We start from the raw sequence: 16,296 nt of genomic DNA on the forward strand, positions 1-16,296 counted from the left end.
AAGGAAGGGTGAGGATGGAACAACCCAGGTTGGAAATGGGGTTTGCCACAGTCACGGGTGTTCAGGGTACTCTAATACTCACCTTCAGATGTTAATGATGCTCTGGTTTCCTTGGGAGTTCCCTGTGGATATTTCTGCTCCTGCATCCCACATCTGAGCCCGAGCAGGCGGTTTGGCTGCAGTCATGGGTGGCAAGGCATGGCCACACTGACCCTGTTTTGGCTGGAGCCTGTGCCCAGCCCAAAGCCAGGGACCTTATTTCAGGGACTGCTGCTTGGTTTGCTTTATATTGACTTGAAAGAAGTGGCTATTGCCCACTGCAGACTCAGGAGTAGAGTTGTAAACTTAAACCCAGCTGCCTCTGTTCCATGGTTTAACAGGTAATTAAATAATTAGGAATCAGATTAACACAGAGATTGGTTTTGTGGTTAAAGCCTTGGTCAGATGTAGAGGAATTAGGGATTTAATTCCTGGTTTTGCTACTGTTGGTTCATCAGCCAGTCCTTCAGCTCTGCTCTGTTTAAATGGGGGAGTAATGCTCCTTTTGGTCTTGTTCAAGGGTTTTATATGCTGCTGGGTGCAGGCTTTTGAGGCAGCCTCTGCTCTGATTTTGGTCTGACTTTTGGCTATTTGCGATTTGCCTCTTTTGTGTACTGGGTATATTGCTATGCTCCTCTGGTGCAGCAGGGACTGAGCTTCCAGTCTTTTTGGGGAGCCCTGTGCATCTTGAGTGAAAGAATGATCCTGTGTGTAATGCTGCATAGTAATGTTATTCATAAAGTGGCAAGTAAAATAAGCTTTCATAAAGCAACAGGTAATTCAGTTCTCTGAAGGCCAAGCCAGGTGTAAGAAATACCCTGTAGAGCTTGTTTTTGGTCAGTCCGGTCTCTGTCCTTGTGCATGATGCTGTCATAGCTCCTGACAGGAGATTTGCTGACTTCAGACTTGGCTGAAAAATCAAGGGAAAACAAGCTGATTAGCTGGGCAGGAATTAAGAGCTGCTCTTGGGTAAAGATTGTCTCTTCCTGGGAAGAGCTGGAGACTCTTGTGCTGCTTAAGTCCTACTAAACCCAAAGCTATTGGTGATGAAGTGCAGCAGGAGGGGTCTGTAGGGCTTCAGCTGTGGCTCCCCAGCTCTCCTTTTGGTTTCCAGGAGAAAGCAGAGGCGAGACACTCGTGCACATCTGTGGGCAGAGGTTATTTCCTCTCCTGCTGTGTACTGATGTGGTTTGCAGTTTTTGCAATACCCAGACTGTTTTTCTACTTGAATATCTTGCTCCGACTTAATCCATTGTAGTTATGGAGGTATAGAGGATATACCTTCCACGTGGAGATGAATTGCATGTTGTGTATGGATGCTCACAGCAGCACGGATACTGGAATTACCCTTTACAAATGGGAAGTGCTGCGCTGGGGCACTGATGATGGCTGGGGGTTGCTCAGGGGGCTGTGAGCAGGGCCTGGAGCATAGAGCCCGCTACCTGCTCGCGGCTGGTCACCACTGGAGGAGGGTCAAGGTCCAGGTCCCTTGAATGCTCATCACCTTGCTATAACTTTCGGCATGCAGTTGCCATGTGGCTTGCAAACTTGCTCCGTTAATGCACAGAGTGGGTGAAATGTGTTTCCATGTCGCTCTTCCTTCCCGTCTCTACACTGCACGGTTTTAGCTATGGGACCATGACAATAAGCGTCGTTTAACTCATCCAGCGCTACGCTGCTTTCCTGTGAGATGACCACGACTGGCTCTGGTGTCAACCGGGGCTCTGTTGCCAGTGGAGATGTTCACACAGTGTTTGACACAGAGGCAACTGGCCTTTCAGATGGTGGAGTCTCCTGCAGACGTTTCTTCTCCTGCAAATGCCTTGGCCTCTCTCTGTGGGATGGCTCGTGCAGCACTGTGAGCGAGACTCAAATCCCCCCGCACCCAGCGTGGGGACCAGGCTGATGTCAGGAGTCTGGAATTCACATCCCCTCCCCCTTGCCTTTGCATTTTTTCCCCCCCTTCTCCTCCCTAAATAAATGTTGGAGGCAGCTTAAGAGCTGGCTGATGTGAATCTCTTGGAGCACAGGGAGGTAACTGGAAGCAGAGCTGGAATTTTATTGCAGTTTTAGTTGCTTGAACACAGCTCGGGCAGTATGTATGCAGATATTTGTGTGAAATAAACCACAGTTAAAGGCAGTGGGAAGATCTGAGTGGCAAGGACAGCTCAGACCAATGTGTGTCATCCATACACTGTCTAACGAGAGTAAGAGAGATGAGGAAACATTACAGCTGTGTGCTGCCTGGGCCAGGCGCGCTCAGCTGGTTTATTATCTGCAGGGTTGACTGGGATTTGCCATATGGTTGTAATCTCGCATTGAGGGCCCAGCTTCTCAAGGCTGTGGAAACTTTTAAAAGCTGTCTAACAATGTACATGAACTTTCCATGCAAATATTAGGCTGATCTTCTTGGTAACCGAAACTTTTTTATATTGTAAAAGGTCTGTTCATGCTGCTTTCCGTTGCTGAACTGTGTTCAGTGCTGATGTCCCTGCTGTAACCCTTCCCCCTGGATGCAGCCAGTTGCATGTGGCATGGCCCTTGCAAACCCTCTCCCTCTCTACTCTTTCTAGTAATATGCTTGATCCCAACGTAAGGCTTTTTTTTCCTGTATTTTCCTTCCTTTTGGGAGATCTGTCTGCTTTTTGCAGTAGCAGGGATGCCGTGCATCTCCCTGAACGCAGTTGGTCTGTTTGTGGTCATTCTGCGGGCTGGTAATAAGCTTTGCACCCTTGGCCATGCAGCCTGGGGAGATGTCCCAAGATCCTGATGGAAGCTGGGGCAGGCAGCCCAGGGGGTTTGTCTTGGGTATCGCTGCAAACATCAGCTTATCTAATGTGTGCCTGTGCCTGAGGATCTGAATAATACCACTCTTTGGGGAAAATAATGGACCAAGTGGCAAAAGAATACGGCTGTGATGTATTGTCCAGGCAAGGGTCAATGAAGCTGTTGTGCAGACACTTGCTTTGGGCACTGCTGGGGGTTTGCTGAGTTGGGTAGTTCATCTTTCTGACAGCACTTTGCTCCAAGTATCAAGTCAAAATGAAAAATAATTTATTCTAAGTGTTTAAAGTCAGATCTGGTTATTTCACTTTTGGAGACACAATCTCTCCTGACACGAGCAAGACCAGATTAAGAAGTTAAGAGATTTATCACTTGTATTACTTAATCTGTGTTCTAGAGACCCAAACATCTGGAGGTGAACAAGCCCAGATGTCACTGGTGTGGGGAGCAGCGGGTGTGAGACGAGCACTCTCCAGTAACTAGTGTGATGCCTGCAGCAGCGAGCCTCAGTCAGGATCCCAGCCCAATGGGATGTGGCTGGGGGGGGCTGTTCAAAGAAGCCTTTTGCTTCCTGTCACTAGTCAAGATGCCCAGGCAGACTTTTCCTCTTCTTTGAGGTGTACGTGGTGTTGGCCATCCAGCTGCACGCCCGTGTGCACTGGTGGTTGTGTGGAAACCCTGGTGTGTCGTGGGGGGGGGAATACCTGTCAAGGAAGGGGAATTATTTGGTGGGATTCGCCTGGGTTTGGGCTGAGTTCGAGGAGACTTGGCTGCCTGCAGTGGAGTTGTACTGCATCCTGCTGATGGCAATGTCTTGATTTAAAGCCTTCAGATCACAAATTTCCTGTCTAGTACTTGATCTTCAGGATGAACTTGAACGATGGAGATTGAAGAAATCCAGAGAATATAACTACTGTATCTAATAATATAGTATATTCTCCCTCCTGCCCTGGTGCAGACAGCTGATCAACTGTTCCTCTGCATTGAATTAATGTCTCTGACCAGCAGTACGGTGTTCTAGCTTTGAAGCTGGTGTTAACATTGTATTTGCAGATTTATTGAAAACATATTTCATTTGTTTTTAAAGTTGTGATGAGTGATTTGTGTGAGACAGGCTGCTAATGACTTGGATCTGAGCAAGTGCCAGTCTTATTACCTGCTAATTCTTGTTTTCTCCTTTCCTTTTTACAGCTGAACCTGCAGACCTCTTGAAGGTATTAGATTTTCATAATTTACCTGATGGTATAACAAAAACAACAGGGTTTTGCACAAGCAGAAGATCTTCAAAAGAAGCAGATGTTGCTTATAGAGTAACAAAAGATGCTCAGCTTAGTGCACCGACAAAGCAGCTGTATCCTGGTGAGTCCACTGCTTTTTATTTGTTTGCTGTGTGGAAATAGCTGATCCTTTTCTTGGATTCTCCAGGCACGTAAAAGACACTGCGGTGTTCATTTTCCAAGTGTGCTCGCATGTTCCCTTGGCATGGGGTGATTCTGCTGTTGCAGGGCACTGCAAACTTTCAGCCACTGAGTAACTTTGCAGGAACTTGTTTTTTTATGGCATTTGCACATGGTGGTGAGTTTCACAGCTGAAGATGTGGCCAATGCCTACATCTGTTCTCTCCTGTATTAGAAAGTTTCTACTGTCTCATTATCACACAGTGGCATCCAGCTGGGGGGAGAGACTTGGAAGATGCAAAGGAACGCAGGACGTGTTTTGTTGTGCGTTTGTGGAGTGCCAAGCACAGTAGGGTTTTATTCTGTGGCTGTGGTGTCTCTCATAACACAAATAATCACCATATAAAAATAATAGACTGCCCCACAAGAACAGATGTCCCAAGGAAAGTTGTCGTTTGAGGAAAATGGAGGTTCATTAGAGGAAGCCACTAGGATGCAGGAGTTTACAAAGCCCTTGCAGAGCACGTGGACTACTGACCAATTGATTTGTCACTGAGGATGCACTGGAGTTTTTTAATTTTTTAATCCAAGGGACAGTCAGTAGAGTAAAATGTGTTTGCAAAAAGCCTGGGCACGTTATGGACCCAAAGTACTCGCTGCCCGAGAGCTTCAGTCTTGTGAAAACAGCCACTGTCAGAAGCCTTCCTTCCGAAGCCATACAGGAGCACTGCTGTATCCCTCTGACATGGGGGAGTGCAGGGATGCTGGGAGCAGGCACGGTAGGACTTCCTAGCTTTGGGAAAAGTGCCTTTGCTGAGGAAGGTTTGGCAGTGAGGCAGAAAGACACTGCACGTAACTCGTCTGGGAAGCAGTAGATGACTTAAGCAAAGCAGACAGACACACACATTCTCCTTTGGTGTTTCTGAGAGAATTAATGATACAAAATGTATTAGCTAAATCGGAGGTAATGTGGCATGCCACTGCCAGTGCTTTTTAATTAACATGCTGTATCTATCAGACCCAGCCTGTCAATGGCCCAAACAAGGACGCTGAGGCTGGACTGCTGATGTGCTTTCATCCTCCAGCCCTGTATTTCCTCCACTGCACGTGTTATCACTAAGCTTATTTTCAGGCTTCATTGTCATCCTGCTGTGAAAATAAGCGGGTGAATTATATTTAATCTGTGGTGAGCAGGAGCATACCCTGTGTCTTGTACTGGGAGCCTGACATGAAGAGGAGAGAAGCTGTGCCTGGGCTGCAGGCCTGTGGATATGGGCAATGCTCATCCCAGAGACAGGCTGCAAGGGCCAGGCAGTGGCCCCTGAGTTTATTAATGTGTCCCGAGGCAAGATCAGCTCAATCTAAGCAGCATGTGTTTAACCACTGTCATGTTCTCACTTGCCATGTAATACAAAATGACTTGAAGTTTTGGCCCAACTGGTATCTTCAAGCTCAGAAGTGCTTGAAAGAAATGGTTCCAGTTTGGAATATACAACTGGAATGGATTTGAGCTTTCCAGTAGTTGCTGTAGCCACTGTGAAATCTTGCCTGATCGCTTTTGTTATGGAAACAGCAAACAGTGGTGACACCAAGATACGAAAAGCAGGATTGAGTCTTCTGGCTAAATTAACATCGTGAGGAGACTGCATGACACTGCTTCTGACAGAGGTTAACACAAGACACTGAACGGCATCGCGGTCACAGAGAGCTCTGCGTTGGAGATTTCCTTTGGCCCATGTTACTTCTTGTATCTCCTCTTGGAGTTCTTGGTTTGCGTTGACCGTCTTCCTTGGGCGAGATCTGGGTGGTGTTTCCTTGGTGTCATCAAGCACTATTCAGTCGCTTAATTGGGATAACCATGGGGTGCTCGAAGAATTTCTGTCCCTCTCCTGAGGCTTGTAAAGTCACTGAGTCTGCTTTGCTGCTCGCAGGAAGTAGGAAGGGAAGAGCAAAACAAAGAACCCTCGGTGTTTTCCATCAGATCAACAGATGTTTTCTCAGTACATCTCCATAACTAGATGCAACTTCAGCTCACACCACCAAGTGAATGAGAGAGATAAAGATAACAAAGTAATTGCAGTGCAATGTACCAGGGAAATGCGGTTTTAGTGATTTCATGTTAGCAGCTGGGTGGGTTGTAGCATAATGTTCCCTCTCTGCTGTAGAGCACCCTAGGCAAACGTACACTGCACATATTTCATGCAAATTAGAAGTCGGTGCTTTTCTAAGATGGTAATTTTTATGGGTTTTGTATTCTGCTGCCACAGCCAGCAAAGCAAGATGTATGTATACAAAAAAAGCCTGTCTGTTTTTTTCAAGCCCACAAGAGTGAGAATCTGCTGAGATGCTCTTTGTCCTTGCTCCCTAAATAAGCTCTGCTCTTCCAGCAGAGGCAAGAAAGGCAAAGTTTTCAGTGGCAGCCAGCAAAATGTCATTTGCATTCTTCCAACAAACTCTGTGTTCTCCACACTGCTTGTGGGTGTCTGCCTATATATTTAAGGACTCAGAAATCTATTATAGCTTGAACAGTCATCTCTGAGGAAAACAAGCCATTCCAAAATTGAGAGTCTTCTCAGATGAAGAAAAAGGCCAGAAGTTGGTGACACTGTTGAAGAGCTGTTTTCCTTTGAAAAGCAACTCTGGAAATGACACCATCTCACACAACAGATCTGCTTTGTGTTTGTGTCAGGAACTGGATCAGCTCATTGTTTTTGCTGATTTTTTTTTTATGCTGTTAAGCAGTTAAAGCTTTCCTGTCCTTCACAGATCAGCAACAGGGGTCTCTGTTTTAGGCTGTGCTTGGATACACCTGCAGGATCAGGGTTAGGAAGAGATCCTAGCTATCCCTGTTTTGAAGACAATGAGACTATAAATCCTTGGTCGTGGTGCTCAGGAAAGAAGCAGCTCAGCCCGACTCCTGGCTTGCATACTGGGCCATACCACTGATGAAATCTGCTCACGTGAAGCTAATGGCATCAGTGCGTGGGGAGCTGTGTGGGGTGGAGAGGTCTGTGCCCACCCTGGACCTCTTTGGCTCTTTCCATGGATCCATCTGCAGAACTGGGGTTTGAACCCTTTGCTATCTTGCAGAAGGTTGCATGTAGTGAATTTGAAAGGACTTGGCCCTGGGTTAAAAGGGCAATGCTGAGCCAAATTCAGCATCGATGCGGTGCTGTTAAGTGAAGAGATGGATATGTAACATCTCTCAGCGTGAGCTCATTTGAAGAAGTGAATTGAACATAAGGTCTTAATCCCAAACCTGTTGTTGGGGGGTTGTCTCCATTGTCTTTATGGAGATCTGGGTCAATTTCTATGTGCTTCGTATATTTATTATGATGTATTTATTAGTATTGCTGTGTGGATGTGTTTTCATACATCATTCAATAGCCTGGGTCACTCCTAGCTGTGACAGTGAAGGCATTGTTATTTTGCCAGGACAGCAGAGCAGTAACAGAGTAATGTCAGCTATAATTCATCCATTATGGTTATTTGGGTTGAGAAACTCGCATCACCATGGAGACATTTTAATAATAATGAAAAAAAAAATTAAAAGCAGCTTTTTAATGAGTTGGCAGCTTGTCCAAGCTGAAAGGTACTGTATTGTGGATTCATAATGAAATTTTGGACATGAACTATTTTACATAAAAGGCCCAAAACCGTAGCCTGTAATTGGAACCAGGAAGGCGTATGGTCTTGATTCAGCACTACAGGAGGATTTGTATACAGCAGGAGGGAGATAAAGCTCAGTGCATCCTATGGGAGGCACAATAATCAGATGCCTGTCTCTGCCAACTCTGGGTCTGTGTCCTAGGGGGAAATCGGGCTATAATCATGGCATTTAATTACTGACTGTGAGTCCTCTATTCAGAACACTGCTTCATGCTTCTTTCCAAATGTTATTTAACTAAGGTGAGGGATATTAACTTGGTGCAAACAGTGTGTGTCTCTGTAGGTGTCCTTAGATCTCCCCCTCCATGTCCTCTGTGTAGCACTGCTTGATGCAGCCCAGCCTGGTCCTGCCTCTCCACTGCCTGGTGGTGTAGCCTTGTGCTAGGCAGCTAGATGCACTTGAAATGCTGGTTTGTTCATAAAAGTTAAGGCAACTCCCAGGCAGAAGATGAGAAGAGAGAGCTCAGAGCCCTTTTGCATTTGAACTTGCTAGCTTTGCTGTGGTTGGAAGAATTTCCCACTCCCATATTCCCAGTCCCCTCCCTGGGTCAAAATCCCTTATACAGCCCCAGGATGCCATCTCAGAAAAGCCTAAAGGGGTGAAGGAACTGTATTTGAAGCTTTTGGGTAATGAGCTTGATGGTTTTTGTGATTTATATGCCTGCGGATCTGCAGTTTGAAAACGACCCATTGTGTTATTCCCTTCCCTACGTGCCACTGGCTGCCACGCATGTCGGTAGCCCCCGCGCACACACCGCCGTGCCCATGGCGGGGCTGCCTCGCTCTGCTCTACCCTGCTGGGGTTTGAGATTTCCCAGGCAGATACCCAGCGGTGTACAATGCAATCCTTGTTTTTGAAAGCCTGGACCTTAAAGCAAAGATACCCTGCAAGTCTCGCTGCTGCAATGCAGCATCAGCAGAGGTTATGCCCTGTAGGTGCCCTTTGGATCAGAAGGTCCCATCTCCAGTAATTTCATCAAGCTGTTTTTCTAAAACTTCTGATGTTTTTTAATGTTTCCTGCTTGGGATGTGGATCCAGGCTTCCAGTTTGGGCTCATCTTTCCAGTCTGTTCAAATGGCAGTTCAACTCCTCCCAACCGAGGAGTTGTATCCTGTCTGGGATGTGACTTGATGCCCATGTAGACTCAGAGCTTGAGTGGCGTTTGGGCAGCGTTACAGGGTGTTAACCCTTCCCCTGCGCAGAGCCTTGCCTCTGCACTGACCATACCTGCTCCAGGCCTTGCAAAACTACAGACAGGAATCACCTGAGATCACACAGGATTGCTTTCTTGAGTGGAAAAAAGCTAGGAAATGTATTAGGTGCTTTTCTATATGGAGATAAATTCACATTTTCTACTGATTGCTAGATTTATTTAGGCTTTCAGATTTTTTTGTCTGCTCCAACTGCGAAGGCCAGAGCCACAGAATGCTCTGTTCTTGTCTCCAATAGACAAAACCTGATGCAATGTTCCTACTGTCTTAAATAAAACGCTTCAATATTGCGTGTGCCTAACTGGCAGGGGGTGCTTAATTTCCTCTGTCCCTCTGACAACTTAATTTGGGGACCTCATGATATACGAAACAAAATTTTTTGCCTTGTCTCCTAAAAAGCTCTAGAGCACACTAAGGAATGATTGTGTGCGAATAATACTGTTTTAAACCAACAGCTTTTCTATAACCTCTGTTTCTCCAGTGCTATGGTCTCATCCCAGAACAGCAGACCCTTTGCCATCCTTTGCTTGCAGGTTCAGATGCAGGGCGGCTTTTGGCTCTGTGACAGATTGCAGTAAGGGCTGGAAAAGGGCTTTCTGATCATAAATGAGCCTCAGATTCTTAGTTCTGTGCTTGGGTTTTTAATGTGCTGTTCGAGCAGGTAGCCCTTGGGGGATACTACTCTGCATTACCTTTGCTGGTGGTCTGTTTTGGGATGCAGCCCATCCCAGTCCTGTATCACAACAGGCTTTGGGAGAAAGCCAGTTCTTCACCTGGCAGCTGAGATGCTGCCTTACATAAATTTTTAGGGTTGCTGATGTGCACACATCTGGAGGGGATAAACCAGTGGTCTCCCCATGGGTCATTAGACAACAAGACTGTTTCTGTAGGGATTAATTTTCAAGAAAACCTGACTAACCTCTTTGCTTTTCCACTCCAGCTTCCCCATTCCCAGAGGACTTCTCCATTCTAACCACTGTAAAAGCGAAGAAAGGAGGTCAGTCCTTCTTGATCTCAATTTACAATGAGCAAGGGATCCAGCAAATTGGTGTGGAGATGGGTAGATCTCCTGTATTCCTGTATGAAGACCATACAGGAAAGCCAGGCCCAGAAGACTATCCTCTCTTTAGAGGCATTAACCTAGCAGATGGCAAGTAAGTGAAATTTTGTGCACAAAGGGAAAAACAGTACATTGTTTATATCAATACCAGCATGTTGAACGTTGTCTAAAATAGGAGTCACGTATCTATAAATGTATATACACACCTTTGACTACTGCCCTGAACTTTGTCCTTTGGTGAATAAATACCACATATATTAAAGTGTGAATCACATCAGTCAGTGCAAATTGTCTGGAACTTATGGGGATAGGGACACTGACCCTTTCTGCAAAGAGCCTCTAGAAATCAGTTTATCTTGCAAAACCCATACTGGCTATTTTTAAGGACATAAGGAGGGTGGAAAAAGGGGATAGCCAGGAGGGAGTTATCAGTGTGGGTTTTTTTCTCTGCCTCTTATTGAAGCCAGAACTGGCACTTTCCTACCTGTTTTGGAGGGATGAGAAGAGAATGGCATCATCTGTTAATACAGCCTTGCTATTTCAAACAATCTTTAGGGTCTGCTGAAGGATGATTTTTGTGTGTTTGCAGATGGTGGCTGGCATGAAGGTTTGCAGAACACAAGCTTCTGGAAGCTTCGCTGTTATACATTTGCTTATTCTTGAAAGCCCAGGGATGTTTAACATGTTTGTGGACTGTGTCCTTCCAGGTGGCACAGAATAGCTATCAGTGTGCAGAAGAAAAATGTCACCTTGATTTTGGACTGTAAAAAGAAGATAACCAAGTTCTTAGACCGAAGTGACCATCCCATCATTGACGTCAATGGCATCATTGTATTTGGAACAAGGATACTGGATGAGGAGGTCTTTGAGGTAAGTCATGACAATGAACAGCTCTGGAGATGTTCCACAGGAATGATGAGCTGAGCTCTGGTTGATGAGATATTTACAGCTCATTTTTGGAACTTGTATTGGGTTTTTTTAATAGAACACTGTTGTATGGATTCTTAAGTTTTGACTAGGTAAATACTTTCTTAGTAATGATGAAAACGGTGGGCCAGATGACCTGTTGGGGTGAGCTACTCTGGTTCTCTGGTTTTGCACCCTCGCTGGGGTTCTAGACCAGCCCCTGCACTGGGATTTGTAGGTCTGTAGCTCTTGTTCTCTCAAGTCATTTAGCATGGGGTTGGAGTCATGAAGTTTTCACTCATCCCTGTGTTCTGATTTAGATAAAGTTGCAGGGGCAGTAAATGAAGGCTGAGGAAAGCAGCTCCCTTGCAAGTCTCAGTTCACTCTGGGGCTATAGGAATTTGCTTTTTTCCCATGTGGTGGCCATTGATTCTTGGTTTCTTGCACCATGACATAAGGGGACTCTCTTTGACAGCTTGTTTGGCAGCCCTGTCACCTCCCACACAGTGACTGCTTTTAAAAAGCAAACCAAAATCATGATGGGTGGAATGTTCCCATGAGCTTCTCTGATTTATGCAAAGAGATTGAGGATTATTTATAGATAAGGTACATATGGTAGAAGTTCTTCCCATAGTTCAGCAGCTAGTTTAATATATGCGTTTCCCGAGCAATCTCAATTTCTGTGGTCTGCTGCACTTCTGAGGCTTCTATGCGTATGAGAATCTTGTCCCTGATTTTCCTTGCAAGCTAGAATAGCTTCCCTGAAATCGGTGCCAGCGCAATGGAGTGTAAACGAAAACCTACTGATACCCATCTCCTTACTTTTATTGTGTTTATGTGGAGAAAGAGCTGGATCTCATGGGCCTCCCCAGCCCAGCAAAGGGATGGGGAACATCTATTGGTGGATAATTAGAGTTGTAGCGAAGCCAGCTCTTGTCTGCATTTTGCTGTCACTCGGAAGGAAAGTTCCAGTCTGTTTAACATTACCAACATCTGGGAGCTGGCCTGCTGTAAACAGAGCAAGAATGCGTGGACTGAACGTTGCTGCCAAAATCCCAGTTACAGAGTGAGGGCTGAATCTCTAAACTGTAGTAAATTAATAGCTGTTCCCTGAGAATTTTGACAGTTAAAATAGAAAGTAAAAGCTGGGTTTAATGGGCACTGAAGTATCTTTTGCAAGTGTTGGATGATCTGCCAAAAACTTCAGCAGTTGCACTGGATGCTGTATTATAAGTGGAGTTGTTACAAGCGTGGTAGACTCTCCCAGGGAGCCGATGGACCCAGGGATCTAGGAGGTCCACTTCAAGAACTTGGTATCACATCCAAACCTGCACTTCAGTTCATTTTGCAAAGTAACGCAGTATTCATAACTGGTCCTGAAGCTTGAGCTGTTCCCAGGTGGCTTTTAGTGCTCACCTGGCTTTAGGACTGCTGATTCCTCTGCCAGGCAAGGGAACACCCACTTTTGGGTGGCAGTGTTCTCCCAGCACCACTGTTATCCCTTCCCATTAGCTGGCCTCAGTTCCCTTGCTGAAAAGGACTTCCCTGGGGGTATTGTGAAACCCCCTTGATCCTGGGAGGTGGGGTAAAACAGAGCAAGTGTTCCCTTCCGTTGGAGTCTGTTGCCTGTTCTGGGTACCAGATGCAGCGACAAGATCAGGCACTTACTGAGAACTGGTCAATTCCCAAGGAGGTGTTTTTTTTCCTGTCTTAAAACATATGCACTGATAATACTTGTAACTTACATACTTGCATGTATATAAAACCCCCTCCTAGTTCTGGTATTTGTCCTTTTTACTTCTGTCAGCCTCAGTTTTCAGTGTATACACACACTAATCAAGATACTAGGAGCTTTAAACTGAATGTAATTAATAGGTTTCATGAAGGCAATGAACTATAATTTCATATCTCAGCGACTTAATTTCCTTTGGCCCCTCCTTTCTTCTTTGTGCAAGCCTAAGCAGAAACTGTATCAGGAATATTGTGGCTCAAAACAATGGGAAATGGGTGTAAACTGTTAAGGTTACATATTCCTGGAAAGCTGATAGCTTCTAGACTGTATGCAGGATGATGAGATGAAGCTGCTGCTGTGCTGTAGGGAACTGCTCTGCAAACATCAGCTAGCAAGATGCTCCTCAGTGTCTTTTGCACCCGTGGGGTTGCCTGTCTCTGACATATTTGTCGCTTTTGCTGGAAATTAAAACAACCCAGTTATCTGGGAGTGGGATGGAAGGCGGTGTTGGGGAGGGCTTGGACAGGCTGTGTCTTGGCATGAATCAGCAAGAGCTGGAAGTAGTGGGAATGCATATCCTCCTTGTCAGGACTGAAATCAAATAAAACCCCAAACACTTTTTGTTTTGAAAGTTGTAATTATTTAAGCTCCAGGTCTAGCTGGGGTCGCAAGCGAAGCAGCTCTGCTGTGTTCGAGCGCCCAGATGGGGATTCCTCACTCGTGCTCTGCTGCAGAAAAAGCCTGGCAGGAAAGATTATAGAGGAGTTTCAAAATATTTCTCTAGCACAACATTCTTCCAGTGGAAAAACGACTTCCTCTTATTAAAATTCAATTAGTTCAGAGGCTGTGTGGATCTCTCTGTACGGCTGGGGGAAGGCTGGCTGGGTTTGAAAAGGGGCCAAGCCTGGAGCCTAGGTTATACAAGTTACGTTTTGTGCTGAGCTGTTGTTCGAAACAGAGGTTTACAAATGTCAGGACAGGCTCTCGCGCTGGGGTTGGGAAGTGGCAGCCGGCTTCAAGCTGGGACTGAGAGGATGCTGTTGTGAGACAGCAAAGGGCTATTTTGCGGAGAGAGGAGAGAAAGAGAAAAGAAATAGCCCATGGTGCAGGGTAAACACTTTCTCTCTGCTTGCAGGCTGTGGTAAGCAGTGTTCCTGTGGCTACGGCAGCACTGGAAGGAAGTTGGAAGACATGTGAATGTATCTCATTTTTTTAAAGGGAATTAACTGTTTCTTTTGATGTGCTTTTTTTTTTTTTAAAACATAGATTAGAAACAAAGTCCTAGCACAGTCTAATGGTTAGACGTAGGGATAGAGAGAATGAAGTTTGGGAAATTCTCTTTCCCAGAAAGCAAATGATTTTCTGCCTGAAACCCATGGGGACTTTCCAAAACAACCTGATGATATGATGGCTCTGCTCTGTAGAGATGTGTGGTTGGAGCTACCCTTTCAGTGCCCTCAATCAACTGCAGGACTCACCTTTTTGTGCAGGTTCCCATCGGGTCCTGTGTGGATAACAAGAAACTGGAAGTTGAGCCCATCTCTGGCAGCAGCATGTGGATCCCAGGGCTGACCTGTCAGCCTTTGCTTGGGCTGATCCCTGGTGTAAGAGCCGAGAACAAGCTGGGAGCTTGTCAGCCCAATGCTTTGCCTGTTGAGGGTTTACTTGGCTGTTATGCACATGCTTCTGTTGCATGTTGTATCCATCAACCGTGGCTGTGGGCTTTCATTTGAGATCATCCTTGGAAGATGCTTGTGCCAAGGAATTTTTGCTCCATGCACAACTTGGTGATGAGTTCATGGGACCATGCCCATCTCCCTGGGTCTTGCTCCTTCTGTCAGGGCGAGCAGTCAAGCTCAAATGTGGTCTCTCTCCCACCCCTCACCAAAGCCTGGCAAGACTTTGACATGTTTAGCCAAAACAGCGTGCAGCTCGCTTAATCCCCTTGACCACCATGTCCCAGGACCATGGGGATGGCACCTCCCCATGGGTTGGCTTTTCCAACCTGTCGCTTGCTGTGGCGGTGGTCTGGTGGAAAAGCAGTTCAGCTGGCTCTGGTTTAGCAGTTGGGGGTTGATGCAGAGGTCAGGTCTGGCTCAGTAAGGCTGCTGGTGCTGTGCTTCAGTCTTAGAAGTGGCTGTTACAGCAGTGAAATCCCATAACTCACAGCTGGAGGTTCTTTATGCATGGAAAGTACTGTACAAAATCTGTGGCAGGTAAACATTACCATCTCTGGGTTGGATTAGGTGAATTTAACCCCTTTGCAATGGTGTTTTGAAGCATCTCATGTATTCTATAGAAGTTTGATTTCTGCAGTTGTGTGTGCCCCAGCCCTGTTGTACCACTCAGTGTCACTCATAGACCAAGCACTTTGCAGCGATGGGCTGATGAACAAAATGAAACCCATTCAGACCTTGCCATATACCTAGATATGTGGTATCTTCCATGTTTCTGCTGGAAATCCCAGTTTGTCTTTTGATCTGTCAGGAAGAGTCTAGTGTGTGAGGTGGCTGTGCTTATAAAAGTAAGTACAGCACCTGGCTGGCAGAGTGAGCACTGGTATGGCTAAAATTGTGATGTAGACATTGATTAAAAAAAAGAGTAGGTTTTACTAAAAATGCTGAGGATACCCTAGGAACAAGTTGAGTATATTTGAGGTAAATCAGTTTTGGTTCATCTATTTAAAATTTTGCAGGATTGTCCCAGGAGGCCACTGGTGTTTTGACCCTCTAGGAATAATGTTTTGGAGCAGTGTCTGCTCTTGGTGTAGATTTCCCATAAGGGCAAAAGCTCAGTGCTTGTGTATGTTGCTCTTTAAGGTTTACGTCTTTTACTGATGGCTCCTCTGGAGACAAGAGGAGCTGATTTGTTGAGCTGAGTGCCATAACTCTGTCTCGTCGGTCTAGCTGGTACTGTAAACCCGAGTGCTTTCCCCTGGTCTTGCCAAGCAAGGTGCAGAGTGAGAGGGTCTCTGACACCTGCGGATGCTGTTCTGCCAAGGCAGTGAAACCCTGAGGGGTTTACAAAGTGTTTGCTGTTAGTTTATGCTGAAGCGTGTTGTGGGATGAGAGGTGGTGCACTGCTGGGCTTTGGATGATGCTGAAAGGATGGTGCTTTTTATTCTCTTTCCTCCTTTGTTTTTGAAGACCACTAGTGAAATCAAGACATCAGAAATGGAGGGAAAGCAATTTGTGCTGGGGTGAGCCAGAAAGCCTGGGCAAGATGCCAGAGGTGCTCTTAGGGCTGTTGAATGTTTCAAGGCGCAACAAGACAAAGCGGAATAGATGCTTCAATGCTCTTAGTCGAGACATTGGGGCTGTTCAGGTGCTGTGTTGCTTTTGGGTTGAAATGCCAATTCTCTTTTCATCTTCTGCCTTGTTTACACTTAAAACAATTATCACTGTGGTTGACAATCTCAGATTTCATTTCACTGTCGTCAGGGTTTTCTCTCTCCCTTCCCATGCTCTTGGCTGTAGCATTTCCAGCTCTGGAAAGTG

The 16,296-nt window shown here is 45.8% G+C and overlaps 1 protein-coding gene across 1 annotated transcript in view; it reads left to right on the forward strand.

The window, feature by feature from the left end:
• The first annotated feature begins 4,017 nt into the window (after nucleotides 1-4,017).
• LOC104510349 (collagen alpha-1(V) chain) overlaps nucleotides 4,018-16,296 on the forward strand; it is a 115,039-nt gene continuing 102,760 nt past the window's right edge. The window contains exons 1-3 of the mRNA XM_010152568.1: nucleotides 4,018-4,182; nucleotides 10,042-10,255; nucleotides 10,869-11,031. Coding sequence (XP_010150870.1) covers nucleotides 10,158-10,255; nucleotides 10,869-11,031 — 261 coding nt within the window. The 5' untranslated portion in view covers nucleotides 4,018-4,182; nucleotides 10,042-10,157. The remainder of the gene's footprint in view (nucleotides 4,183-10,041; nucleotides 10,256-10,868; nucleotides 11,032-16,296) is intronic.

The sequence above is a fragment of the Eurypyga helias genome, unplaced genomic scaffold (assembly GCF_000690775.1).
Source record: "Eurypyga helias isolate BGI_N326 unplaced genomic scaffold, ASM69077v1 scaffold2195, whole genome shotgun sequence".
In the NCBI taxonomy this organism is placed as follows: Eukaryota; Metazoa; Chordata; class Aves; order Eurypygiformes; family Eurypygidae; genus Eurypyga; species Eurypyga helias.